Source organism: Drosophila rhopaloa, unplaced genomic scaffold (genome assembly GCF_018152115.1).
Source record: "Drosophila rhopaloa isolate 14029-0021.01 unplaced genomic scaffold, ASM1815211v1 contig_155, whole genome shotgun sequence".
NCBI classification, from domain to species: Eukaryota; Metazoa; Arthropoda; class Insecta; order Diptera; family Drosophilidae; genus Drosophila; species Drosophila rhopaloa.
The window spans coordinates 6,684,745-6,712,367 of NW_025335034.1; the positions used below are offsets into that span (position 1 = coordinate 6,684,745).

A 27,623-nucleotide genomic window follows, 5' to 3' on the forward strand; every position below is an offset into this window, starting at 1 on the left:
TTTCCTTTCTTGTTTTTTAATTTTTTGATCTTTCTATGGAAGCTATATGATATAGATGTCCGCTTTTATTTTAATGTAAACTGTAATTCCATAGTAATAAAATATTACCAAATCCCAAAAAAGAAAAAAAATTTAAAACTACAAAGTTATTATTGTTATACCCTTGCAGACGGTATTATAATTTCAGACAAAAGTTTGCAACGCAGTAAAGGAGACATATCCGACCCTATAAAGTATAAATGTTCTTGATCTGATCACCAGGAGAGTCGATCTAGCCATGTCCGTCTGTCCATCCGTCCGTTTCTACTCAAACTAGTCCCTCAGTTTTAAAGCCATCTGCTTGAAACTTTCCCAAAAGTTGTCTTTCTATTGCAGGTATTAATAAGTCGGAAGGAGGCGGATCGGGCGACTTTATCATATAGCTCCCATAGGAACAATCAGAAAAAAAAAATTAACAAAAATTAAAACTTTGTTGTTTTTAATTATTTTTTTTTTCTTTGGGTTAGTTAATATTAAAATATTATGGAATTACGGTTTAGCTGCCATAGAAACGATGGCAAAATGCAGCGCGAAATCGACATAGCTTCATTGTTTTAGTAATATAGGCATAGAAATCTAAATGTAGTAGATTTGTGACAACTGCAAGGGTATATAAACTTCGGCTTGCCGAAGCTTGTTTCCTTTCTTGTTTTTATACCCTTGCAGAGGGTATTATAATTTTGGTCAAAAGTGTGCAACGCAGTGAAGGAGACATCTCCGACCCTATAAAGTATATATATTCTTGATCAGGATCACCTCCTGAGTTGATATAGCCATGTCCGTCTGTCCGTCTGTCCGTCTGTCCGTCTGTCTGTCCGTCTGTCCGTCTGTCCGTCTGTCTGTTTCTACGCAAACTAGTCTCTCAGTTTTAAAGCTATCGAATTGAAACTTTGCACACACCCTTCTTTCCTTTGCACGCAGTATATAAGTCGGAACGGCCGGGATCGGCCGACTATATCCTATAGCTGCCATATAACTGAACGATCGGAAATGCCACAACTTTGGTGTTTGTAAAGTTAGGAAGTTGGGATTTTCTATGTGTTTTGTATTTGGCCATTCAATTTGACGTACCAAATTTTATAAAGATCGGCCGACTATATCCTATAGCTTCCATATAACTGATTGATCGGAAATGCCATAACTTTGGTGTTTGTAAAGTTAGGAAGTTGGGATTTTCTATGGGTTTTATTTTTGGCCAATCAATCCGACCTACCAAACTTCATAAGGATCGACCGACTATATCCTATAGCTGCCATATAACTGATTGATCGGAAATGCCATAACTTTGGTGTTTTTAAAGTTACGAAGTTGGGATTTTTTATGAGTATTAAGAATGCATCATATGAATAATTTTGGAAAATATAATTTACAGAGTATTCTGCAAGGGTATATCAACTTCGGCTCCGCCCGAAGTTAGCTTTCCTTTCTTGTTAATTTTTTTTTTGTTCTTTGGGATTTGTTAATATTTAAATATTATGGAATTAAAATCGGATAACAATATCATATAGCTTTAATAGAAACGATGGCAAAATGCAGCTCAAAGTAGACACAGCTTCATTGTCGTCGATTTGTAATACATATTTGCAAGGCTATATAAACTTCGGCTTGCCGAAGTACATACATATGTACATATGTTGTATGGTTAGTGGTAGTACTTACATATGTACTACCTGCAATAGAAAGACAACTTTTGGTAGAGTTTCAAGTAAATATGTAGCTTTAAAACTGAGGGAATAGTTTGTGTCAAAACGGACGGACGGACGGACGGACAGGCGGGCATGGCTAATTCGACTCTCCTAGTGATACTGGATACTGATCAAGAATGTGTTATGTTTGATATCAGAAGTTTTTGCTTTGAATTAACACAGATGCGTTTTTTTCTTAGATCCGCGTGAAATAATGACCCATATCAAATATTTGTAAATTTTATAACTTACGTGTGTTTAGCCACTGAAAAAAATTCGGATTTTTAAGTTATTGAGTTAATCAAAAAACTGTTAAAAGTTAAAACTGTTAAAAGTACCTTAAAGGTATTAGAAGGTATTAAGGACTTGGTCAATTAGTCGCAGACGGTCTTAAAAAAAATAAATTTTAACAGCGTAAAAGAAAAGAACCTCAAAAAAATTACCAGGCATAAACTATTTGCTTTAAACGTATTTCGTTAACAATTTATCCCTTTTTTCTTTAAAACCAGTATTTGTATTTTACAAATGCGGAGGTCAACCGTGATTTAAGACACTTAGTTTTTTCTAGAATGGATTATAACTGCGTTATATTACGTTTTTATGGTTCAAAACATTGCATGACTACTATGATATTTTTTCGCAAAAACAAGTATTTTCTTTTGAAAATTTGAACGGTCAAACGATAGTTTATACCATTAGTTTCTTGCCAGTATTGCTTATAATCGACAAAGGATTGCGCTCCCCCTACGATTTGTTGGGTTTTTTTTTGGGACGACCAGTCTACGTATTTAAAAAATCTAGTCACTTCCCAAGAGTTCCCTTAATCAGAAACAGATTAAGGAAACCCCCCCACAAATATAATTTCTGACGCGATGATATCGAAAGTCTGAACGCGCAGCAGAGTATACCAACTGGGATCTGGTCCCACCAAAAAATCATCGAATGTTCTCTGCGGAATATATCAGATTATTTTAGTTTCGTTTTATTTTCGTTGAGCCAGAACAAATAAAAATAAAGTTAATATGCGCTCAGTACAGAAGTGAAAGCAAAAACCTCAGTCGAAAAAAGGCCGAAGCAACGCACAGAAAACGGATCAAAAACAAAGTATGTAGGGCCGAAGGGTCAGCCGATTAACATAAATAGTCAATGGTGTGACAATTTCAGCCAAATGGCCGACGAAGCTGCAGTGCCCTCCGCAGACAATGCGGCACCTGCAGCTGCACCAGGAGAGGATCACCCAACTCTGACAGTGCCACCTGCTCCAGCGGATAAAGCAGCCGCAAATGCCTCCTCGTCCACCACAGTGCAGGTGGGCGGGGATGGGTCGGAGACGGAGCGGTGCTGCTGGATCTGCTTCGCCACTGACGAGGACAACCGCCTGGCGGCGTGGGTGAAGCCCTGCCAGTGCCGTGGTACCACCAAATGGGTGCACCAGAGCTGCCTCTACCGCTGGATCGACGAAAAGACTCAGAAGGGCAACGCCTTGCGCTCCGTGTCCTGTCCGCAGTGCCAGACGGAGTATATCATTGTGTTCCCGCAGATGGGCAAGTTCGGAGGCGCCCTGGAGGCGATGGACAATCTCATCAAGCGCCTGAGTCCCTTCCTGGCGGCTGGCTTCTTCGTGGGGTCTCTATACTGGACAGCTGTCACATACGGAGCGGTGACATTCTTACAGGTAAGACGCTATGAATAACCAACTAGTTGCCTTGCTAATCAAACCCTTTATTGATAGATCGTGGGCCATGAGCACGGCATGTCCATAATGGAGGCCGGTGATCCGCTCGTTTTGCTCATCGGGCTACCAGCGATCCCTGTAGGGCTGGTGCTTGGTCGTCTGATTCGCTGGGAGGATGCCCTGTTGCGTCTGATTCGAAACCGTGGGACTGTGGTGCGGAAGTTTCCGTTTGTGAGCCTCATTTATCCAAACCTGTATGTGCATACACCCCTTCCAGAATATCACCATTTATATATTTTATCTGAAACAGAAACCAGGACGATGACCAGCAAAGCACCAGCAATCCGGCCACCCCGGCTCTGTCCGACACCGTGTCGGCCACGCGGGTTTTCTGTGGGGCCCTTCTGCTGCCCACCATATCGTCGATCGTGGGACGAATTCTCTTTGACTCCGTGGACAATACCTTGCATCGCACTCTGCTCGGCGGTCTCACCTTTATAACGGTAAAGGGAATCCTAAAGATTTACCTGAAGCAGAAACAATACGGCCGCCGTAAGAAGCGTAGAATCGTCGACTACACGGAGGAGAACATACGCAACTTTATGCATCGCAACAATAATAACCCCGCAGGCGCAGCACGACCGGATCCGCAGCCGCAGCCTCAGCAGCGACCAGTGCCCCCGGCACAGCGTATGGATGCAGTAATTACTCGCCCACGCGGGGACAGTGGCGGAAGCGTTGTCTAGAAGGAATTGGTATCAGATCCAATTTATAGGGCCAACTGTTTTCTACGAGTTATCGATTGTTTTAAGTTAATTGTTTTACCTCTCACACTTGCAAGGACACAACACAAGCCCACTAAATTGACTTTGGGAGGCTGAAAGCTGGCAACTGTTTGCAAGTAACCAAGCTAAATTTATTGTTAAATACACTATGTGTATGGCCGGAAAATAAATGTATATTGAAACTAGACGCCAACTACAATTGGCAATTATTTTGTTAACAATTCAACCAAAATCCGCCATGTCCTTGCTTAGATATAATATCGATATAGTATATAATGGATTTATATGTGTATATGCTTCCACACTCTTGAATTTATACGTTTCCCTTTTTGTAAATTAAGAAGTTGCCTCTGTAAATAAAAGCAAAACCCTCTACTGGGGGTGAGTTATAACCATGAACACACTGTAGTTTCCAAATTATTTGTACTCTCGGGCCCAAAATACTGCACTTTCTCTGCGCTTTTGGACGTTTGTGATTAGGATGACAGATTAGATAAAAGCCATCCGAATCATTTTTCGTCGGGTTAGTTTGATGATGTTAGCCCCAAAGGAACAGAAGCAAGAAAGTGTAAATAATGCGTTTACTGGCTACTAGTAAGTCTTGCGTTGCTGAGTCACTGCGAAAATGACTGACCGCCTGACAATAAAGCTTATATTTTACCTAAAGGTGTCTTTATTTGCATTCGAGCAGTCCCTGATTCATACATATATGTACATCTCAAAGCTTACATTGACTTGGCTTTTAACGATCCAAAGAATCATTATGTTGAACAGTTTTCAGTTTGGTGCCTATACAGCAGAGACAAAATATACTGTTAAAGAACTGTCTCAAGCGAATGCTCCAAAAAGCGATCTAATCATTTATAATTGTTAGCAGGTTGTGTGTTTGTTTTGTCTATTTGCGCTTATCATCGGGAGCACAGGTATAGCTATAGGTATAACGTAAGATACGTGTGTGCATTTGGGAGATACGCTAAAATACGATGAACGATCAACACTCCGCAGTAATGACTTTCCGATGCCCTTTAAGGGAGCTGTTAAATTTGTCAAAACAAAAGCGCGAAACACGGTTTTAATTAAACTGGAGAAACCAGTTACTTAGTTCAATGAAGTTTTACTTTAAATTTTGTTAATGTTAGAAAATTTAAAAATTATTTATGAATTTTGTCAGACTTATCTGTGTAGTCAGTTTAAATATTGGTCAGGGTATTGAAAAAGTTCACGAAGTTGGTACAAGTTGGAATAAGCCAATACACAACGCTTACTCTTTACATACACAGGCGGAACTATAATACCGGTGACTTGTGATGCCGCCTTAGCTTTTGGCCATAAATCGGTCAGCTAATTTTTAAGAAATGGTTTGCCCTCATAACTAAGAAACATTTTCAAACGGTTCTTTCAAAAGCCTCGTGTTCGTAAACAACATTTTGTTTACTGATTAATTGAAGTTTGGCAGTAGGAATTTAAATAACAGTACATATTGCGGTGACTTTAAGTAATTTTAATATTGTCTTGTGTTGTTTTAAACTGGCTGCGAGATAATTGTATTATAAATTTATTTTTATTTAAAAAGGATACGACTTTGAAAATTTATTTTATAAAGTTGTCTGCATGGTTATTCTTTTGAAATGTATCACAAGCGCCAAATATGTGTTCATACCTTCAAAGTAAAACTAATTTTAGTCCCGAAAACAATATAAAAGTTGTAACTATGATGAAATCTGTAAATGTAAGCTGTTTTAAGCAATAATGGAGTTAAAAGCTAACCATGTTTACACACCTCCAGAACAAAATTATATGTAATTATAACAAAATTATATAAAACTCAATTAATTAACACATTTTTTATTAATAATCCTCTTTATGTAAAATAAACATTTAAAAAAAAAAGTTTCATTTTCAATGGAAATATATTATTTTTACCATAGAACAATTTCAACTTATTCGCTGCATTTCAGTTTTATATTTCTGAATATATTTTTGGATTGATTTCAAAATTTATCTTAGTGATTTCAGCGGTCCACCTTATTTCCACCGTTAATTATTACCTTATTTTTTTTAATCTACCATATTGTGAATAAAAAAGAAATTCTCATAAATAGGTGGATTCGGTCAACACTGGTGGTAATACTTACATACATGTGTATATGTATGTGTAGGTGTGCTCGGCGGTTGCGGTTGTGTGGGCCTGGTTCACCTGTTTGGGCCTTCAGGAGCAAAGTCACACGGTCTGGAGCTGGCGGCGCAGAGTTTTCACTGGCTTCCCTCTTCGCCTCCTCGACTCCAACGGGCTGCGTTGGTTCTTTGTGACGAAGTCGAAGACGAAGCGCTGCAGTCGCTGGAGTCGGCGTCAACTTAACGCCGGCGTCGAGTGGTTGGTTGCTGGCTGTCATTTTGTTTGTTGGTAGCAGCAGCACCGGGAACTTGGCCGCAGTCGCAGACCACACGCTCCACGGGAACCACGAGCGGCGGCATTGGATTCGGTTTGGCCCTGGCCCGCCACGAACGCAGTCAAAACAAAAACAAAAACAAAAACAGAAACAACAACAAAAACAAAAGACATCTGTGCCGGTGGAAGTGCGAGTTCGGCTATCGCCCTGTGCTCGACGTTATCACAACAGCCATATCGGAAACACCAGCTCCAGCCACAACGACCAAAAATAAGAGCAGAGGTCGTATCCGTACCAATCGATTCACTATCTTTTGGAATCATGAGCAACACTATGACAGCCGCCCACGAGCCGACGATCCACTACCTGGACAGTGTGCTCAGCGAGGAGGAGAAGCGGTGCGAGTACGGCCACCAGTGGCGCAACTTCTCCATTTCCCGGTCTGGGCGCTTCCGGTCGAAGAACAAGAAGCGGGATGCCGTCGACGGCAAGCTCTTCGACGCAGGATCCCCGAAGGACAGCGAAAAGGTGCGGCCCAGCTTTAGCACTTTCATTATCGTACCAGTACACCCCATATCTAACAAATACCAAGTGAGCAGCCCATGTTGCGAATGGGGTTCGTGATTTGTGGGTGATTTCTGTGAGCTATCTGCGATAGCTAATCGACACCAATTCTGGTTAGTTGGTGCGTTAAACACCGCAGTGTGTCGTCAGTTACGACGAAAAGTAAGAAATCTATCCCAGGAATCTGCGGGAAGAGCGGAAGTGCTTGTTTACGAAACGGAAGTTGTGATAGGGCCAGAGTTATCCTACTTTCAAGTGCATCGGAGAATTTTTAAGATTCGTGCTTGTGTATACAAATGATACTGGGTGTCAGTAAAAATTAATACATACATATGTGTGTACATATTTATAGGTGCGATATTGTTTAGCTTATTGTCACTTCAGGGGCACGGAAAACACTTGTACAGAAATATATAATATTAAGAATCGGGCAGGAAGTCAGGGCGGTAGATAGATATTTCCTCTGGATAATCAGGATACATTTGTTAACATTTTTTTTAATTTTGTACAGATAGTATTTATGAGACTAAAATATTTTTATTATATTATATTGAAGCTCTTACAAATCAGAATCCTTGTTACTACTTATTCCTTTAACCTTATGTGTGATATCCCAGTCAAAACACTAATATTTGCCTTTTGATGAGAATTATTGCAAAGATTTATACATATGTAAAGAAAACCTCAGTGATGATAAGATTAGATTGTAAAGGGACTTTTTAGCGTTTTGATATTTTAAACGTTTTGGTTTGAAAATTGCGAAATTAAAAATGTTCACCCAAACGAACGCTTTTGAAAAGACGTAGTAAACCTAACTCCGTCGTATTCAAAATGAACTTATCTTAAAAGAGTTGTATAATTGTAAAACAGGCAATAAACCTCATAAAAACCCATAAAGCGAATTTAAAAACGTAGAACTCTCATTTTGTTTTTTTCGTTCTTCCAAGGACCAAAAAAACAACAAAACGGCGAACCGAAAAACAATATGTAAACAAAAGCAATATCGATATATGTACTATACGTTTATCACTTCATACGTATGTATATTTATATGTTAACCTTAATGTAAGCCTGACACGACCGACAAACCCACCTTTCTAGAAAACTTTTACTTCACGGGATGACGAGGGCGACTCCAGAGAGAATTGTGTCCGAAATTCGCCATTATTTTGAAATATATGTATATACATATAATATCAACAAAGACACCCAGGAGTCATATTAAAAAGGGAAAGGAAATGAATATGAGAAGACCAAGCCTGCCTTAAATCGGTAAATTTGTTCTACAAATTTAAAAAAATTTTTCTTACGGAAGGAATATTGGAACGAATTTATTATAAGTTAAAATATTGAGAGCATTAACCAGATATTTAATATTTATCATGAATAATTTATGTCGAATGCCTTTCAACCTTTTGTAATATTACATAATGCGGACGTAAAATATAAAATGCCCGAAATTGCTTTACGTATTCTGATTTCGTTCGTGTCTATATAAATCGAAAAATGTCCGATAAGATTTTACGACCGACTAGACCAATTGTACTGTAGCTTTCTTTGGAATGAAATGGCCAATTGACTCTCAATTTTGACTCTCAAATTTTTTTATAAACTTAAGGATATATAACTTTGTTAAATGAAGCTAGCTTTCTTTCTCGTTTGCTGATCAAATGGCGCAACGTAAATTCAGTTGCCAAACGATCGATTACTTTGTTGCAGAGTTAGTGTCGTCTGAGCATTGAACTTGACGTTGCTGTTTTATTTATGGTGATGGAAACAAAGGGGAACAAGGGGGTAATTCTTGAAGTAGGAAATAGGTTTGCCTATCTGCCGGATAGAAAATCATAACTTGCATATAATATTTATTTCAGAAATAAAAATGCATTTTTTTCATATTAAATTATTGACTATAACTAGTAGAAAACTCTTTTGTTTTAGGTCTCGAGCCGAACTCCTTCCAGCGGCTTGTCCAAGTCCGCCGCCGTAGCAACGGCAGGATCGATGACGACACCAGGCACCCAGGCGAGAAGTCAACGTGACCAAGCGGAGAGCTATAAAAGTTTTTACGAGACGAATTTATAGATAATGGCGCCTTGTCAAGCACACGGCTGTATGAATACGTACTTTCCTTATAATGTACACAATTATCATGCATATGTATATAACTTAGCATGACGCTTTATTTTATCAGATTGAGAGGATGAGAAAGAGAAAGGAGGGGAACACAGAGGACTTATCGAACTACTTGGGGCTATGCAGTGCAGGGAAGACGAATGCACTTCGCGCGGTTTGATTAACCTTGATTTAATGTTTAGTAAGGCTTATTTCGCACATGATAACTTTCTCTCTCTATGCTTAGATCAATTGTACGTAAGTAAAATTAAGATTGCTTAGATTTTTAAAGTATTAAAACGTGATAATTGCACTAATTAATATGCATAATTTAAAATATATAGCTATAGAAAATGTACGCCTAACTTTAGTGAATATTTAAATCAGACCAATAAAGAACCACGTTCGATTTAAGAGTCGTTTAATTGTTACTTTAACAGTCGTCAATCACGTGGTATCGTCAGCCTCGTGATCGGCTCCGCGATACTGGGATGGGGCTCTTATGTCGACTGGTGGTCTGATGTAGCTGACATCGAGCACACAAAACTTGGCCCGACACATGGGGCAAGTGCACTTTTGCTCCAGCCACACCTCGCGGTCCACGTCGGTTTGGCGAGCGGCGAACCACCGCGCAAGGCACTCCACGCACCACATGGGGCGGCAGTAGCAGTTGGAGCAGCACGCTCCTTCGGCAAGGGGAGCGCCATTGCGATCCAAGTCGGCACACTGTTTGTGGATCTTGGTGTTTGGTTCGTTCAGCATGCAGGCAAAACACTTATCCGTAGAGGCTTCCGCCAGAAAGATGGGGTTTAAAGCGACTTGCGACTTGAACACGTCCACAAAACGGTCGATGACATTGCGGTGAAACTGGATGTTGGAGGGAATGGAGATGGGTCGCCGGACACGGTCCTCTAGGTTCCTAAACTCCAAGGCGTTAATTCGTATGTGAAAGTCGCTTACGCCCTGTCGCATTGGTCGCACAATAATGCTGATCATCTGCAGAGTGTCGTTCTGGTCGTGATGAGATATATTGTAGGTCTCCGCCTGCAAAGAAGATATTTTATTTATCCACCGATCGGAGAACCGTGCTTAACTGACCTTAGCCACGCTGAGGGATGTGTTGCTCTGATGAGCGAAATGGACGTTGTACATAGTGGTCTTGATTATCCAGTTCTGCGTGGCAATCACAGTGCTGATAGAGTTCAACTTCTTTTTGTAAATTTCTGGCCGCCGGAACTCGGTGCCAATGTCGCTGGCCACGGCACTATAGCTGCCCGGCGAGTTGGAGTACTTGGAGAGGGTCTTGCATATCGGGTGGCGGCGCCAGTTCTGCTGATGCCAGTTGAAGATGAGGGCGGGCACGGCCAGAACGGCCAGCACGCTAAACCGCTGAGCGGTCTTCCACGTAAGCGTTTTGAACGCCACCGCCTCCTGGGGCATCGGGAAATCTGGGTCAAGATCGGAATCCTCCAGAGGCTCCTGGGTGGCGAAGACGGAGAACTTGAGCCTGTGGATGAGAAAGTAGGAGAACGGCAGGCAGGAGTGCACGAAGAGGTTCAGGGAGGTGCGACGCAGGTGGTATCCCACAAAGTCTAGGTATTCCTCGCCCAGAAACCGAGCGAACAACTGCTCAATAGTGAAGCCCAGACGCTGGAACTCTTCCGGGGGGTAGATAATAACCATGCACAGCAGGAAGTAGAAGAGATTAAATAGCAGTTCCGACTCGTCCATGTTGCGAATAATTTTGGTGGATTTGACGAAAACAAGCTGCCCGAGGTGCCCAATAAAATATTTGCCCGCTGTTGTTATTCTTGATGTGCCGTGCTGTTGTTGTTGCAGCTGCTGAGAAACCATCGATTGCACTATCGATTGCGCACTACCCCTGCCAGCATCGATGTTCTCAAACAACCCCGATGAAATCGCGCTTTCGATTTACAAGCTATCAAATTTAAAAATGATGTCAACGCATAAAGTTAGAATGCCATTTTAAAATATAAAACACAAGCCAGATGGCTTAATGTAAAAATGTACGCCTATTTGTACTTTAATTTGCAGCTCTATTATAGCGACAGCATGTATCCAATGTCGTTAACATGAAAAATAAGGCCGACGCATTTTAAGAAATATAATTATTTTAGAATCTTATCCTAGAAATCCAACATAAGGAGTTCAAATTCCTAGAAATGAAATATAATTAGTTTAATTTGGAAATGCAAAACCGGAAACGTATATCAATATTATGTTTTGCTTTATGATTAAAAGTTCAAAAAATTTCAAAAGCAAGGACAAACACATTTTTTTTTAAATATTTCATTTTTTTCTATTGTAATTCCTGTAACTCTTATAAATAAAATGAATAACAGCAACCTAAAATGGTTATAAAAATAGAAAAGTTTTTTAGCTTCTGCTGGGATGAAATCGCTCTAGCATTGTTTTTTAAAAGCCTTAGAAAGTCGGCTATAATGTTGTTCCCAAACAAAAATATTGGTTCAACCGCAGATTCAATCAGGAGCCTTAATGTTTTTTTCCCCAAGTTTTTGTAGACGAACGTAAATATGCCAATTAACCTGAATTAAAAGTCGGATTTTGTTTGGCTTGAACTTAGCCTTTTTGTTGTTAGGGTTACTTAAGGGGTTATCCGGGTCTTGGAGCACGAAAAAAAGCCTATTTTCGTGAATTTTTTTAAAAGATCTTACGACAATTTCACAAATTTCATTTATTGTACATTAATGTTTATGATTTGACCAACATAGTGTAAAAATTTTAACCAAAATTTTTTAAAATTGAGCCGTTGAGACAGGCTTGAACTTGACCTCATAAAAAATTGTGTCCTTGCGGTAGGCAAAATATCTCCGTCAATTTTTATCTGAAATCAAAAAACCAAAATTATTCTGATAGTGTATGTGTCTCGCCTGTCCTCTACGAGCCATTTTTTTTTTAAATTAAAAATTGAATTTTTTGTAGCTCTTTTCATAAAAAGTGTAATTTTTTACGTAAATTTTGGCCATATTTTGGCCATATTTTGGCTTATAAAATGAGTTGTAATTAAAAATTTAAAAAACCCTCCGTTAAGGACAAGAGAATTATGTCTAAAAGAAGTGTGCAAAAGCAGAATTTTATCGGTGCAATAGTTTTTGAGAAATCGTGACTACCGACTTCAAAAAAGTGGTTTTGAGAAAAACGCGTTTAAAGTGCCGCATCTGCCCGACGCCAGAGCCCGAATTGCCCGTTGTGACGTTCGACGCGCTGGGCTTTAAATTTCTCCCATTCCTACAGTTTTGCTTCGATCGACTTGAAATTTTCAGACAACATTCCTGAAACTTTGTACTATTATATTAAAAAGTTTGAAAAAAATGAATTTTTTGAAGTGTCAAGACCCGGATAACCCCTTAAATAAATTATTTTCTCGTAGGTAATTAAGGTTTGATCTGGGTGAAAGTTTACCCAAATACCCAAGACCAACTTCTTAGTCCAAATAGTTCAATGAGGTAAGTTGAGTTTTAGGTTTGCCAAAAAAAGGGGGTACTTGTGTACGGTTCTGATGTCAATGTTTAGGTAAGTTAGGTATCATTTGTCAGGAGACACACACCAGTCTACCCAATTCCTTAAAATCGGGTTCACTGAACACTTTTTTGTTTAAGTATATTTATACTAGAAAATTAAAGAGTATTTTGTAAGACATACAAAATCGGTAAGAACTGGTTATTTGGTTACATACATATGGCTTTCTCGAAACGGAAATATTGGATATTGCCGCACTTGTCATGGACTGTGTCAGTAGCCGTGATATAGACAACGAAAAAATAGTATGTCGAAAGCTTGCCCTGAATCTTAGATTCTAATTGGACCTTACACATTATGCAGAATTGAAGTAGGTCCGAAATCCAAATGTCGATATCGGAACATAACGCGAGTTGTACAACGAAAACTTAACCTAAAGTGGCTAACGGAATGTCTGGCTTGTGGAAATGGTCTCCTTAGACGGGCGTCGCTCCTTACAGCTGCTGCAGTTCACTCAAGTTCGGAATGTTACAAGCGTAATCGTCGTTGGAGGTCGAACTGGAGTCGTTGGTCATCTCGAAGCTGTTATCACCGCTGGTTCCTGTGACCGTTGTCAGGCTGGAGTCATTGTTGGAGTTCTGCTGCTCCAAGTTGCTCAGGTTTGGCAGGGAGGTATCCGCAAACTCTCCTTCCCCCACTCCATTATCGTCGTCCTCATCATCGTTGCTTAAACTGCTGGTGTTGCTGCTGCTGTCTGGTTGCAAGGTTTCCCCATTGTCATTGCTTATGTTCAAAGCGCTTATCATTGGCAAATTGTTTAAGTTCGCCGGGGGCGATGAATCCATCACAGCTTTCGCTCCACCATGAGTTGCGCTCGAGCTTATCTCAGCAGAGTCATTAATTAAAAGCGTGATTCGCGGTATGTTTGCTGGTTCCGTGGAGATAGCTTGGTTGTTTGGGTTGGACAGCAAAGTCGACGCCGTTGCTGCTGAATCGCCAGAGCTGTCAATGAGTATGGATTCATTGGGGATGTTCCGCGGATGCGGCTGCTGCAGCTGCTCCTGTATTTGTTCGATGGGATTGAGAATTGTCAAATTGGGTATGTTCGGAGAGGCAGCCGAGGAGGCGAGGGAGCTGGAGCTTGCAGTTGCTCTTTGCAAGCGACGAGGTGGAGCTACGGGAGGAGCAGCCCCAGATGCCTGCGGCACACTCTTGTCCTGCGGCACTATGTGCTTGTCAAAGATGTCCAGGTTCAAGCCAACGCTGCCCTGAGCAGCCGGCTCAAGGGTGGCAGTGCTCGGTTGGTGGCTAGGACTCAGGCCCTCGTTGTCCACTTCCATGTCCTCGTCCAGCAGCTCCAGGCTAATGAGAGCTGCAGGGCCGTCTGCCGGCCGACCAGGGGTAGATTCTGAGGCAGACAAAGAATACAGTTTTTGCTTAAACAAAATAAAGTACTGACTCACCATTCAAGAAATCCAGTGCCACAAAGTCCGCGGCGCTGAACAGCTCTGCCTGCACCAGCAGTTGGAGCAGCACCCCCACCGTGGGACGCTCGTTAAGCTTGCCCGAGGTCTTCCACTCGTCGATCATCATCTGTGATTTGCTCTGGTCGGGCGGCAGCCTTTTCGCCGCCTCATCAATCTGGAACACGTCCTGCGACGTGTACTTCAATCCTTTCTTCACGGCCGCCGGAAAGTTCAGGCCTCCTTCGGCGCTGCAGGCCTGAACGTCCATGCCCTTCGGTATGATCGACATGAGCTTGCGCCAGCAGGCGTTCTCGTCCAGGATCTTGGCCAGCCGGTAAATGTCGTTGTCCTCGACGCGTCGCAGTTCCGTGCTGCGCGAGTACTTAGAGGAGGAGCATATGGAGCCGTTGCTCCCGTTGACCTGCATGCCCATTCCGCAGCCATTCCATCCGTTCGCCTTGGCCATGGTGCTTATCTAGCCACTGTTTCTCTTTGCAGGGCGTGTGCCTTGGGCGGGTCGATAGTTCAGTTTCCAGATGTCCAGTGCGGATGAATGTGTGTTATAAAATCATATTTGCATTTGCTGCTTTTTTTAGCTGGTGCCGCAGTGTGCAGTCACTCAGTGTGACCGTGACAAACCATTCAACAATAGAGGCAAAAAATACTGGATTTGTCAATTATGGGGACTCCTAAAATTGATAAATATCATGATTCCATTGCCACATTTTTAACATCTTAAATGATTTGAGGCGAATCAATCTTATACACATTTATTTTTCAAATTTTGCTTTATGACGACATTGTTCCTATGGGATCGCCCAAATGTAAAGTAGCCTTGAGGACTTTTCTCACAGAGCACCATACACCACTCATTTGCTGAATGGTCCGGATGGAGAATTAACGTTTCAAGCCACCCGCTTTGTACAGAATAGATGTTAGCCAATATTTAAAAGTTTAGATTAGCTTGAAGCCATTATTCTATAGCATTTAATAATATAAAAGCAGTGAAAAGAATTTTTAAAACAGTTAATAGAATTAAAAGTCCTCCTTTCTAATATTCTGCTCCGCCACTGTGATTGCTGACGGCTGTGTTTAAGGCACCATCTACCGTGGCTTTGTGGGACCAGAAGTTTCACAAAAATCCAAACCGTTCCAATAGGATGTCCTGTGTTGAATTGGGAAATAGGTCATTTTTGTCCAATTATTACTAAGGTTCCTCCGTCATATTTTAAAAGTGGGAAAATTATAAACACACAGTATTATGTGTAATAAGGTATATTTTCGGTTACTTATTTAATTTTTATTTTTTGAATAAAATTAATTTTTGTTTTTATGCCAGTCTGTTCACCTTGGAGGCTGTTTTTGATCTTTTCCAGCTTTTTCTAACGTTTTCGATTTCTAACATATATTTTAACTTACCAATCTATTTGATGTGTATTGGATAGTTGGGGAAAAATAAGTCTTTAACGGTAAAATCGGTTAACCCGGTGAATTACACTTTAAGGAAAAAGTTACCGTATAAAAGTTATGTTTAATTGTTTTTATACCCTTGCAGAGGGTATTATAATTTTGGTCAAAAGTGTGCAACGCAGTGAAGGAGACATCTCCGACCCTATAAAGTATATATATTCTTGATTGTGTTTGTTAAGTTAGGAAGCTGGGATTTTCTATGGGTTTTATTTTTGGCGAATCAATCAGACCTATCAAATTTCATAAGGATCGGCAGACTATATCCTATAGGTGCCATATAACTGAAGTTGGGATTTTCTATAAGTATTAAGAATGCATCATATGAATAACTTTAGAGAATATAATTTACAGAGTATTCTGCAAGGGTATATCAACTTCGGGTCCGCCCGAAGTTAGCTTTCCTTTCTTGTTAATCATGAACTGAGCAAAAATGAAGTCTTGTATGATGTTGTATTATGTCAAATTTATTTTAAAAGCTTGTTTAACTAGACTTATTAATTATAAATTTTTTTAATTTGAAATGTAATTAAATTGGAAACTAGTTTATTTAATTTCAGTCAAAAGCTTGCAACGCAGTAAAGGAGACATTTACGACCCTATAAAGTATATATATTCTTGATCAGCATTACCAGGAGAGTCGATCTAGTCCGTCCGTCCGTTTCTACGCAAACTAGTCCCAAGCTATCTGCTTGAAACTTTTGTCTTTCTATTGCAGGTAGTATATAAGTCGGAACGTTTTTAAATTGATATCTGTAAAAAAAAAAGCTTAAGTAGAACATTTTTTGGAAACCGTTATCCAAGATCTTTACAAATTAACTGTAGTCCTCGCTATAATTAAGTAGTCCAAATATAAAAAATCCGTTCTTTAACCGCAGAACACTAAGCGCAAAGTGTGTTGACCAAGCGTTAACTTTCTTTAAATTGTTCCGATTAAAAGAATTTCTGGATTTTTGGTTTGACTTAGAAATATTTTTTAATCTCCATTTTTGGTCGCATTTTTTAGCTTTCGAGATCTCAACCTTGAGTCAAACATTATGATTCGATCATGCATTTTTTTCTGAGTTTGTTTTTATAGTCCACTTTGTATTTGGTCTTTAGCCAAGGCATAGAAGTCGGAAACAAACATAACGGTTCGTTTGTCGATACCTTCGTTTTCATGCACTCAAAAAAACCAGAACCGCTATCTCGCAAAGTATAACCATTAATGGGGTCTATGCACTAAATGAAAAATCAAGGGCCATTTCTCCAGAAGATTCTCAAGTCACTTTTTGGATTCACAACAACAAAAAAAAAATAATTTTGACAGATTTAAGAAAATTCAAAAATGTACTTAAATTTGTAAGCCCGTGTCAAAGTACCTGACTTTTAAAACTTATAAATAAAAGTTGAAAGACAATAATAAAGAATTTTTTTTTTTAAATAAGTTATAACAGTACTCATTCTTTTCAACTAAATTTTTATACCCTTGCAGAGGGTATTATAATTTCAGTCAAAAGTTTGCAACGCAGTGAAGGAGACATTTCCGACCCTATAAAGTATATATATTCTTAATCAGGATCACCAGGAGAGTCGATCAAGCCATGTCCGTCTGTCCGTCCGTCCGTTTCTACGCAAACTAGTCCCTCAGTTTTAAAGCTATCTGCTTGAAACTTTCCCAAAAGTGGTCTTTCTATTGCAGGCAGTATATAATTCGGAACGAGCCGGATCGGGCGACTATATCATATAGCTCCCATACAACTGAACGATTGCAAAAGCCATAACTTGTGTTTTTAAAGTTAGGAAGTTGGGATTTTCTATGGGTTTTATTTTTGGCCAATCAATCCGACATACTAAATTTTATAAGGATCGGCCGACTATATCCTATAGCAGCTACATATCTGATTGATCGGAAATGCCATAACTTTGGTGTTTTTAAAGTTAGGAAGTTGGTATTTTCTATGGGTTTTATTTTTGGACAATCAATCCGACATACTAAATTTTATAAGGATCGGCCGACTATATCCTATAGCCGCTACATAACTGATTGATCGGAAATGCCATAACTTTGGTGTTTTTAAAGTTAGGAAGTTGGGACTTTTTATGAGTATTAAGAATGCATCATATGAATAATTTTTGAGAATATAATTTACGCCCGAAGTTAGCTTTCCTTTCTTGTTTTTTCTACCATACCCCTAATGTTATTGACAACATATTTGGAAAAATACAAATTTATTTGTTTTTAAAAAGTCTTTAAAATGGACGGAATTGAATTTATTACAAAAGATCAAAAATGGAATGCATTTGTTTTTCTCGCTGTACTACTTACTCTTATATAAGGTCACTTCTTAGTATATTATATGTTCTTACTGTCTAAATTTATGCATCTTGATTTGTGCTGCATTCAGTGGCTTGTGTAGAAAAAGGTGGTGAGGAGTAGCAATGTGCTTAAGATAAGTGCCGTATCGATGTTATGGCCATGTCGGGCAGCATTGCGAGTCGTCTTGCCCATTTGGAAGCGCAAAGTGGGACTGGACATGCGACCGTCGCCTCCGTTGCTGAAGGCCAGGACTCGCATGTTGTAGCTCTTTCCGGGGGTGAGCGTGTTAATGTAGGCCTCAAGCTTCTGTCCAATTGGCACGATCGTATTGTTGGCTGTGATCATGTTCTGGTCCGTTTCCCAAACTCGAACCTTGAATATTGTGAGACGTTAATGATCAATTTCTTGGTATCTGGGCCAAGTTGTTTACCTTATAACCCTCGACTGGTTCTTCGTCCTGCGAGGGGGAAACGTAACGCCACGAAACTCGAACCGTGGAAGGGTTTATTCCATACACGTGAACTGAAGACGGGGGCTTTTGCGGGGCCTTTCGATATGTGCGCTCTGGAAAGAGTTAAAGGTCAAATTAATCAGTTATTTATTTTGTACCTTTTTCAGTTTTCTGTAACCCACCTTCAAATCTTTCGCTTTCGGGTCCTTCTCCAGCAGCGTTGTATGCCATCACCTTCACAAAGTAGTACGTGTCTGGCTGCAGGCCAACGATCAGCGCCCAATTTCTAGTGGTACGTGACAGATAGTACACGGAGTCTTCTTCCTGATGCGTAGTTTTCCAATACTTCAACTACAACGAAACAGTTAGCCACAACGTACAATATTTAAATAAGCAATCTTACCCTGTGACCAATGAGTTTACCGCGAATGTTCTCACGGGACATGTCAATTGGTTGCCAGGTGACATTAAAGCAGGTGGAATTAAAGCCGAGCGCAAAGGGTTTTTGGGGAGCCACTTGCGGCATGTCCTCGGCCGAATGAATTACAGCAATACCACTCTCCGGTCCTTTGCCAATGTTGTTAATAGCCTGCACCTTGACTTCGTACTCTGTATAGTAGTTGTTGAGGGGAATGTTAACCACTGCCACTCCCATATGATCCTGTTTCCTAATCTCGTCCGAAGCCCACTCGATCGCTCCCTTCAGCTTCCAAAAGACCTTGTAGTGAATACCGTGGCTATGCTGCTCTTGCGGCAACAGCGGGTCCCAGGTAATCGTAAGGTCGCCGATTTTACCGCCCCCGCCACCCACGTTCCTCGGGGCAATGTAGGGCTTATCCTCATAGGTGCTGTATATTGGCGATGGGGCTGACGGCGTTCCGATTCCGAGGTCGTTTACGGCGGTCACACTGAACTCGTAGGCCGACCACGGCGTCAGATTGATCACCTCGGCTTGTTGGCGCGAAGTGTAGCGGTCCACCTCCCGCGACTGCACATGGGTCGAAACATTAACCCAGGTGCGGTTCCAGTTGGTGCGGCCTAGGATGTTGTAGTAGCGGATTGCCCTGCCGTTGTTGGCTCCATCCACCCACTCAATGATGGCCTTCGTCTTACTGATCTGTATGACTTGAACGCCGCCTGGTGCGCCAGGTGCTCCCTCGATGGACACACTGGTCTTGCTGCTGATCTCATTGACCGACGACTTGACGACGCACTCGTAGTCCCCGGCATCACGCATGGTAATGTTATACACTGTCAATCTGTTCCAGTTAACAATCTGAAATGCGGATATTGCGGAATTAGGAAGGTCAGTACATATTTGGTAAAAAAAAAAAACTTACAATACGTCCGGTGCCGTCATGGTTGTTCTTTAGAATTTCTCCGTTTTGCTTCCAAATGTAAGCAACGTCCAGCAGTTCATCAAAGACGGCCTCACAATGCAAGAAGATTAGGTCATGTTCCTTGGCAACTATGCGTTGCGGAAGGGTTTCAACAAAAACGATTTCCTCTGCAATAATTAAATTTTAAGTTGGAGAAAGGTTTGTGAAAAATTACTTTCTTTTCTTACGCAAAACAATAACTCGGGCATGGGACTCATCGGTACCGGCCTGGTTTGATGCAATACATGTGTAAGTGCCCTCATCGTCGCGCGACGTGGGTGCAATAGTCAGGGTGCCGCTGGGCAGGATTCGCCGGTGTCCACCTGAGCCTAAGACTTGACCGTCTTTCTTCCATTGGAATTTAGGGCGTGGAGCGGCTTCAGGGTTGCAGACAATAGTGGTGTTGCCATTGTAAACAGCGTATACCTCTGACTCGAGAGGGTATTTTTTAAAGGACGGTTTCATAGACAGCACCCGGAGCTGCGCTGAAGAAAAGGACGTTTTCAGCTGATTTTGGGCTCCACACTGGTACATAGCCTCGTCCTTATCCTTTTCCAAAAACTTAATGGTTAGAACATTGTCTTGGATAATGTAGCGGTCCCGATTAATGGTTGCGGGATCGAGGCGTTCAGCATTTTTGTACCACGTGTAGTTCGCGTCCGGAATGGCAAAGGCCTCACATATGAAAGTCACGTCGCTGTTGTAGTCTTTGATCATATCCTTGAGAGGAATGGTGAACTGTGGGCGCATTTGGATGTTTATATAGACGCTCTTTATCAGCGTCTTGCGGGGATTGGTAATGGTGCAGGAGTACTCGCCGTTGTCGTTTGTAGTAGCGTTTTGGATAATTAGCACTCGACCGTAATTGATGGTGTAAGCGTTGCGTTGGAGAGGTAGACCTTGACGCGTCCAGTTGTACGACGGGATGGGATAGCCGAATGCCATGCACTCCAGTCGAATCTCCTCACCAGCCACCGGCGCCTCCGGAAACACTTTGGGGAAGGTGTTGGCGAATATCAGTGCCTGATAGTTGCTGTTGGGAGTTACGCGCAGCGGAAAGAAGGGTCCGTTGCGGCCGGTGTCCGACACAAGGGTTTGCACGATGCATGAGTAGTTGGCCCTATCCACAGTTTCTATAAAGGAGAAGTACAAAGCGCCATCGCGGGAGACGAATACACGCTGGTCCTCCTCCACGAAGTTGGGGAAAAAGTCGCGTGCCCAGTAATAGCGCACGTCGGGATAGTGCTGCGGTGGATCACAGAAAATCGATTTTCCCCAGTTCATCTCGCTTGACTCCGCAGAGCGTTTTAAGTTAAATTCCATAATGAAACCGAAGTTTAGATGCGCGCTTTCAGAACGAATGCGTCCAAATTTGTTCTCCGCTACGCAATGATATGCGCCCTGATCCAGTGCCTGCTTTGGCCCGTAGATGATCAGGTTTCCCCCCGATATGGTGTATCGGTTATCCGTCAGAGGATCGATCTTCTGGTACTCGAGTGTGTCGTTTACGTACACCTCGCGGTACCAGTGGTATGAGGGCGTGGGAAAACCGCCAGCCAAACAGCTCAGTGTTACATCATTGATCAGACGATTTTTGTTCACATCAAAAGTCGTATCATTCGGCTGCTTTACGAAATAAGGACCCCGCGGTATGCGTTCCATGTCCGTAATATCGAGTCCATAGTGGTAGGGGCGCTTGTCGTCCAGTTTAATATTGACATTATCTGGGGTATATAGAACCTTCGACTCGCAAATAAAGAGATTCAATTCAATTTCGTACGCTGGCATAAACATCCAGCGATCCTTCTTCTTGGAGTAAGCGTAGACTACGCGATCCCGCACATACCCATTGTCTCCGTACGGCTGGTTTGGACCTAAAAATAACAGACGAATTAGCAAAGTAACAATTTAGGTGCGGGTATCGCATGTACGTGCCTATATAGCCGCGAAGGTTATTTTGATTGCGCTGATTAACGCTGCCTGGAAGTGAGTTATAAAACTGATTTGGATTGTTGAGATTTCGGTTGTTCAGATCGTTTTGAACAAGGAATCGATTGTCGTGCAGATCCTCGTTTTCCAGGGGCACATGTTCGTCCATGGAAAACGAGTCGTCGATTTGCACTAGCTGGGTGTTGTCGTCGTTGACCCAGTTTAGCGGGCCTGTCTGGCGGGCAGAGATGAAAAATCGGTTCTGTCGTTGATTTTGCATTATGAGGTTCTTAAGTATGAATGAATGCTTCTCCACGCTGTCCACGTTCAGCAGTTCGGCATTGTAGGCCTTGCAGATCTTCTTTGCCTCCGCCCAGTTGCGTTTGGGCGAACGGATGAAGCGATAGCACGATTGCCTGAACGAGACCCAGTGCTCCGGGCAGAAGTTGTCCTCGTCGCTGTAGGCGTCGCGGTAGGTGACTCCCGTCGAGCCAATACTGTTCCGGTTAAAGGGATCGTACTGGGGACCGAGCCCGCCCAGGGTGTTTCCGGGTCCGACCACATTGCCGCCAATGCCTCCTACTCCCATTCTGCCATCGTAGTAGCCCTTGTATGTGCCAGAGTTCTGTGCGTCGAGCAGGGCACTGTCGAATTGGCTGGATTCCGGGCTCTGCTGCTGTCCAGTGTACAGCGGATTGAAACGAGGTGAGTAGTCCTTGTTGTAGCTGGGCTGATAGGTCTGTGGCTGCTGGCCTGGCTGCCCCGGGTCCGCTTGGCCAGGAGGTAGGTCTCCGGGCAACTGGGCCGTGGTCAGACCAACCAAATGTAGCGCTAAAAGCCCGGCCAAAAGGCTCCTTTTTGGGAACATACTCGGTCTGTGTTTTTCTTCTGTATGGCGTGGGGACTTGCTTCTCATGTCGACTCGCAGAAGACTAAAGGCACATTTTGCTATGGATTCAATTGTTTCTGGAAGCAAAAGAACGAATATATGTTCTTGTTTATTTTTCACAACTAATGGCATAAACAAATTTTAAGTAAACAAATCTGCAGATCGCTGGTCAATCAAAATAGTCGGAATTGGTAATCCATTGCGTGTGCTGTGTGCGTGTGTGTGCTTAGGCGTGGTCGAAAGCCGTGATGAATTTATAACCATGTTTTTTTTTTAGTAGAACACTGTGTTTTAAAGTATTCGGTGATTGACCAGCATTTGTTTATGATCCTACTGACTGTTTAGTCATCAAATAGGCCCATTCTTAATGACCCATGATAACATTATTGGTGTATCTCCTAAGCAAACATCTAACCACACCTTAATCACGATTCCTAGACGCAGACTCAAATCGTTTGAAAACTCGCGCTTCGATATATCTCGGTTCGCAGGATGGATTTTACGGCTAAATGCGGTTGCACCTAACCAATTCTAAATAAATTTTTACGGGTATCTAAAAAATAGTTTAATTAAATAAAAACAAAACCAAGCCCAAGCTGAGTCGGCCAGCAGTTAGGTATGAGCAAGCCACGATTGTGCGCAACGTTGCACTGGCGCGATAGCGATAAACTAATAAGGTACCATGCACACTGCAATCAAGTTATGTTGTTATCGCTTAGGCAATCGATAACGAGCACTAAAGTGCCTTCGCCCAAAAGCAGGCACCCCAATTGGAAACTCGGATAAAATTCAACAGTTAACAGAATTTATATTTGGTTTTTTTCACATTTACAATACGATATATAGTTTCATTCCCTCACGCCTCACGTCGGTGAGAATGCGCGGCCAAGGAATAATCTCATGAGTATTTCAAACAAAACTCAACAGGCAAAATGCTAATAAATGCACGGTGACTAAATAATTAGGCGACTGAATAAAGCAATATTGTCTTCGTTAAGCTCGTAAATTGCACAGGGGCTCACAGGCCCTTGTTGAACCAGACGGTGTCTAGATCGGGGCGCTTCTTCTTAATGCTGTCGCGAACCTCCGACTCCAGACTGTCCACTTTGATGCCCGCCCGCTGCTTGAAGAAGGCGCAGCCGAGCGGCGTGGCGAAAATCAGTACGAAGCCGCAGAAAAGCACTTGGATGGGGGCGTTGGATCGGGGGTATTTGGCCAGGAATCCTCTCTTCTCTAGGGTATTCATGAGCACCGGCGTCAATGCTGAAATGGAGGGTAAGAATGGTAAGTATTTGACGGTTTCAGGATGCCATGTGCGAGCGCTTACTCATTCCGGGAACGGCCATGGCGATTCGACTTAAGATAACGGCGGAGATGCCGACCATTGCCGCCTTCTTAGATATGCCCATCTCATTGTTGTTCTCATCTAGTAGCACCACTCCGTTACGCAGCTCCCTAAAAAGTGTAAATGCGTTAGCATAATCCGAAAAAAATATCGTCTAACCGCAAGTTACTTCTACTACTAATTGAAAACATTAAGTAAATTCGTAAATTCGTTAATACTTTAGCTTTTTGAAAAATGTTGAATTAGATTTTGTATGTTAATGCTTTTACTTTGTTTCGAATTCCTTTTATACACTTGTAAAGAATATTACAATTTCAGTCAAAAGTTGTAGACAACAAGAAAGAAAGCAAACTTCGGCAAGCCGCAGTTTATATACCCTTGCAGTTATTACAAAACGACTACATTTCGATTTCTATGCCTATATTACTAATAACAATAAAACTATGGCAGCTTTATGATATTGTTGTCCGATTTTGAGAAAACTAAAAGCGTAATTCTGTTATGGTAAATAAAAACTCAAAGGAATATTTTGATTAATAGAAAAACAGCAATATTTATTTTTTAATTTTTCGATTTTCCTATGGGGGCCATATATCATATAGCTCCCATAAGAAAATCCAAAATGTAATAAAAATAAAAAGTGAAGAACAATTTTTATTTAGCTGTTTTTCTATTTATCAAAATATTCCTTTAAGATATAGTAATTATTTACTATATCAGAATTACGCTTTTAGTTTTGTCAAAGTCGGACAACAATATCATATAACTGCCATGGAAAAACGCAGCGCCAAATCGACATATGTACATATCTAGCTTCATAGTTTTTAGTAATATAGGCATAGAAATAGAAATGTAGTCGTTTTGTAATACCTGCAAGGGTATAAGCTCATAAGCTTCGGCTTGCCCAAATTGGCTTCCTTTCTTGTTTTAAAATAAATTTTGGCTTTTAATCTTCTCAGAGAAGAGGAGGATCTCTAGACAATACTTTTGAAAGGCTCTTCTACCATATATCTGAAGGACATATTGACAGGAAGCCAGGTCTACTTACTGCATACGCATGCATGGAATGTTGATGCAGTTGGCGGCTCCCACTGCAACCAGGGGGACAAGTCGTCCCAGGAGCGGATTCATGTTCTTCACCGCCCGGTTCAGGGACAAGGCCGTGACCAGGGCTCCGCTGGTCGCCAGGCAGTACGAGGTGATCAGTTGCCTAGGCGGGGGATGAACTTAGTAATAGCAACTTCGGCTACAGATCGGTACCTACGGCTGGCTGATGGGGGACGTGCCCGAGCGGTTCGTAAAGTTAACGATGGCGTTGAACGTCTGATTGAACCACTGCCAAAAGACAACGGCGGCCGTGCTCTTGTAGAAGGTCATCATGCCTAGAAAACAGTTGTACCATTATTGTGCTCGAATTAATCTGCGGCGCGGAAGCAGATAGTTCAAAAGGCCCCAATTGAGCCCCAAAAACGCTGCTCGTACCCACCTCCGGTAATGATCGTGTTCATGGGCATCTGCGCCGCCATGCGTCCGATTACTATCTGCTTCTCGCCCGTCTCCGGATGGAACGCCGAATCGTATAGGTACTTGGCTCGCCACACATCATCGATGGTCTTGCACTCGGGCACATCCTTGCCTGAAATAGGTCCGGAGTTTATTGCTGCAGTTAACTGGACAGTGGTATTTCCTTACCGGCCCGGTACTTCAGCACGATCTGGCGGGCCTCCTCCAGCTTCGCGGGGGAGGCCAGCACGTTGAGTGGGTTGGTCAGCAGGAAGAAGTGCTTGGCTCTGCCCAAATACGATTCCTGATCATATTTGGGCTGGTCAATGTTGACACGGGGAAGGGGGCTCATGGTCTTGTCGAATCTGATTTGCCTGCAAAGAATCTAATCAGTGTGGAATTGATTTGTCTACTAAAAGTCGGAGGGTCTGCGTTGGTTTCAGATGCTACATGTTTCCCGGTCCCGCCTTTAAAAGCGGCTCTTATCAACCCGATTCTGGTGACCTAACTGCGACGCGTTATCGCTGGTAAACAAGTTTCTCCCGACAACGCTTCTTTGCGCATATATGTATGTAGGCACAAAAAAACACTGTATACATATGTACACGCCCCGCCCGCGGTTAAGTGCATAGGGAGGATTTTAAAACCATAATGTCGGTGGTCGGTAGCCGTGCCTTCGCGATTATGTATTCAAAAGTATTGAGGGTTATATAATTCGTCTGCGATTATGATAAGTATTGACGAATCTACGACTCTTATCGGAGGGAACACACACAGCAAGCAAAAGAACAGGTAGCAGCGCACACACACCGTGTCCGTATATTGTATATTTCCAGCCGACTTCCAGCCAACTTTCACTCTCCCTCGTTGCTACCACTTTGGCAGTGAATTAACGACTGAGCGGGAGCCACCGACACCGGTTGGAGCTCCACAGAGCTTTCCCCGCTCTCCACTCGCGGCTGATGTGTATGCGTAACGGTTATGTCGGATAAGGTGGCACTGTGACGAGCGCTGTGAGCGGGGAAAGCTGGACGGCTGGAAAGGGGCGAGAGCGGAGAGTGGGAGAGAGCTTTAGTGCGTGCGCCGCATTTAACAGCTGGGCTTGCCAGGTGTTAAGCACCCGAAATTCCTAGTACAAACAGAAATAATACCCTTTGATTTTATCTCTATTGCCGAAAACTATTTTTTGCAGCTGCTTGATTCCATGAGTAAAAGAGAATTTGGAATTTATATATGTAATAAATAAAAAAATAATAGAAATTGTTCACGCTTTTTGAAATGATTTGAAAAACATAGCAAACTTTTATCGGTGAAATCCAGATTTGTTTATTTGTTTGAAACTCTTTCTTCTAAACGTAGGAGTAAGTACGCAACAAAAATTATCAATTTGTTTTTATAAATGTAAAATAATAATTACTTACCTTGTACCGTGAGTGGGTATTCATTTTTATACTCCTTGACAGCAAACTAAGCGATGTGTTCTGTTTTTATTTTAATTAGCCTTATATGTGTGTATTCCTCTGCTAATTTGAAATTATTTAATTTATCTTCGCATTACCGACTACCAGCATCAGTCACTATCGTTTGTTTACCTGCTATATTAAAATATACTGTTTTAAGCTTTAAAAAACATTTTGTACCATGCTATAAAATCCGATCTTTGGGTTAAAGTAAGATATTAAACAAATAAAAAACTAATTTCATTATTATTTTTAATAAATATATAATGAAAAATATATTTTTCTTTTAAACTTTAGCATATTATACAGCTATGACATCAAATTTTTTCGCACTGTAGGAATTTCATTGTCAAAATTTGTTTTTACATAGCCTTAACATAGGGCTGTGTGGGGACACTTATGTATGCATATCTCCTTAGCCATAAATAGCGCGTGGTTGTAAAGATACGTTAAGAAAGAGCAAGAATAAATATAGAGCTGTTTTTAGCTATATTTAAATATTTTCTTAATTTGAAAATAAAATATGTTTCGAAATGCGAATTAATTAAAACATGTAGTGGTTTACAAAATCTTTAAATGGTTTTCTAATATGTGATAAATGTAAGGACGATCAACTACCAAATTAAATATGCATTACAACTTCATTAAAATATAATAGCATATAATTAATTTATATTGCTATTT

General features: G+C 41.6%; 7 protein-coding genes across 10 annotated transcripts; 2 read left to right on the forward strand and 5 right to left on the reverse strand.

Moving 5' to 3' along the window:
* The first annotated feature begins 2,631 nt into the window (after positions 1 to 2,631).
* LOC108047683 (E3 ubiquitin-protein ligase MARCHF5) lies at positions 2,632 to 4,583 on the forward strand. The gene is made up of 4 exons (XM_017127972.2): positions 2,632 to 2,828; positions 2,889 to 3,399; positions 3,457 to 3,653; positions 3,710 to 4,583. Exons 2-4 carry the CDS (start codon positions 2,893 to 2,895, stop codon positions 4,143 to 4,145), a joined length of 1,140 nt encoding a protein of 379 aa, XP_016983461.1. The 5' UTR covers positions 2,632 to 2,828; positions 2,889 to 2,892; the 3' UTR covers positions 4,146 to 4,583.
* Positions 4,584 to 6,070: 1,487 nt separating this feature from the next.
* Positions 6,071 to 6,577, reverse strand: LOC108047681. Its single transcript, XM_017127969.2, has 2 exons — positions 6,320 to 6,577; positions 6,071 to 6,247 (listed from the first exon to the last, which is right to left on the reverse strand). The coding sequence occupies exons 1-2, from the start codon at positions 6,575 to 6,577 to the stop codon at positions 6,197 to 6,199; spliced, it is 309 nt and encodes a 102-aa protein (XP_016983458.2). The 3' UTR covers positions 6,071 to 6,196.
* LOC108047680 lies at positions 6,364 to 9,675 on the forward strand. The gene is made up of 2 exons (XM_017127968.2): positions 6,364 to 7,102; positions 9,077 to 9,675. The coding sequence occupies exons 1-2, from the start codon at positions 6,896 to 6,898 to the stop codon at positions 9,218 to 9,220; spliced, it is 351 nt and encodes a 116-aa protein (XP_016983457.1). The 5' UTR covers positions 6,364 to 6,895; the 3' UTR covers positions 9,221 to 9,675.
* Positions 9,655 to 11,091, reverse strand: LOC108047679 (E3 ubiquitin-protein ligase TM129). The gene is made up of 2 exons (XM_017127967.1): positions 10,349 to 11,091; positions 9,655 to 10,294 (listed from the first exon to the last, which is right to left on the reverse strand). The coding sequence occupies exons 1-2, from the start codon at positions 10,979 to 10,981 to the stop codon at positions 9,698 to 9,700; spliced, it is 1,230 nt and encodes a 409-aa protein (XP_016983456.1). The 5' UTR covers positions 10,982 to 11,091; the 3' UTR covers positions 9,655 to 9,697.
* Positions 11,092 to 12,866: 1,775 nt separating this feature from the next.
* LOC108047682 (protein Tube) lies at positions 12,867 to 14,850 on the reverse strand. The gene is made up of 2 exons (XM_017127970.2): positions 14,215 to 14,850; positions 12,867 to 14,159 (listed from the first exon to the last, which is right to left on the reverse strand). The coding sequence occupies exons 1-2, from the start codon at positions 14,681 to 14,683 to the stop codon at positions 13,246 to 13,248; spliced, it is 1,383 nt and encodes a 460-aa protein (XP_016983459.1). The 5' UTR covers positions 14,684 to 14,850; the 3' UTR covers positions 12,867 to 13,245.
* Positions 14,851 to 17,878: 3,028 nt separating this feature from the next.
* LOC108047677 (contactin) lies at positions 17,879 to 23,274 on the reverse strand. The gene is made up of 8 exons (XM_017127966.2): positions 23,052 to 23,274; positions 21,749 to 22,708; positions 20,002 to 21,687; positions 19,775 to 19,941; positions 18,838 to 19,710; positions 18,617 to 18,785; positions 18,414 to 18,547; positions 17,879 to 18,355 (listed from the first exon to the last, which is right to left on the reverse strand). Exons 2-8 carry the CDS (start codon positions 22,656 to 22,658, stop codon positions 18,068 to 18,070), a joined length of 4,227 nt encoding a protein of 1,408 aa, XP_016983455.1. The 5' UTR covers positions 22,659 to 22,708; positions 23,052 to 23,274; the 3' UTR covers positions 17,879 to 18,067.
* Positions 23,275 to 23,419: 145 nt separating this feature from the next.
* Positions 23,420 to 26,731, reverse strand: LOC108047684 (sideroflexin-1-3). Of its 4 annotated transcripts, none has more exons than XM_017127975.1 (7): positions 26,631 to 26,731; positions 25,669 to 25,853; positions 25,463 to 25,612; positions 25,241 to 25,358; positions 25,025 to 25,186; positions 23,959 to 24,086; positions 23,420 to 23,894 (listed from the first exon to the last, which is right to left on the reverse strand). In XM_017127975.1, exons 2-7 carry the CDS (start codon positions 25,829 to 25,831, stop codon positions 23,650 to 23,652), a joined length of 966 nt encoding a protein of 321 aa, XP_016983464.1. In that variant the 5' UTR covers positions 25,832 to 25,853; positions 26,631 to 26,731; the 3' UTR covers positions 23,420 to 23,649. The 4 variants fall into 4 exon arrangements, with proteins under 4 accessions (XP_016983464.1, XP_016983463.1, XP_016983462.1 ...); XM_017127974.1 differs by lacking the exon at positions 26,631 to 26,731 and adding an exon at positions 26,290 to 26,366 and having other exon boundaries at positions 25,669 to 25,864; XM_017127973.1 differs by lacking the exon at positions 26,631 to 26,731 and adding an exon at positions 26,255 to 26,359.
* Positions 26,732 to 27,623: the final 892 nt, after the last annotated feature.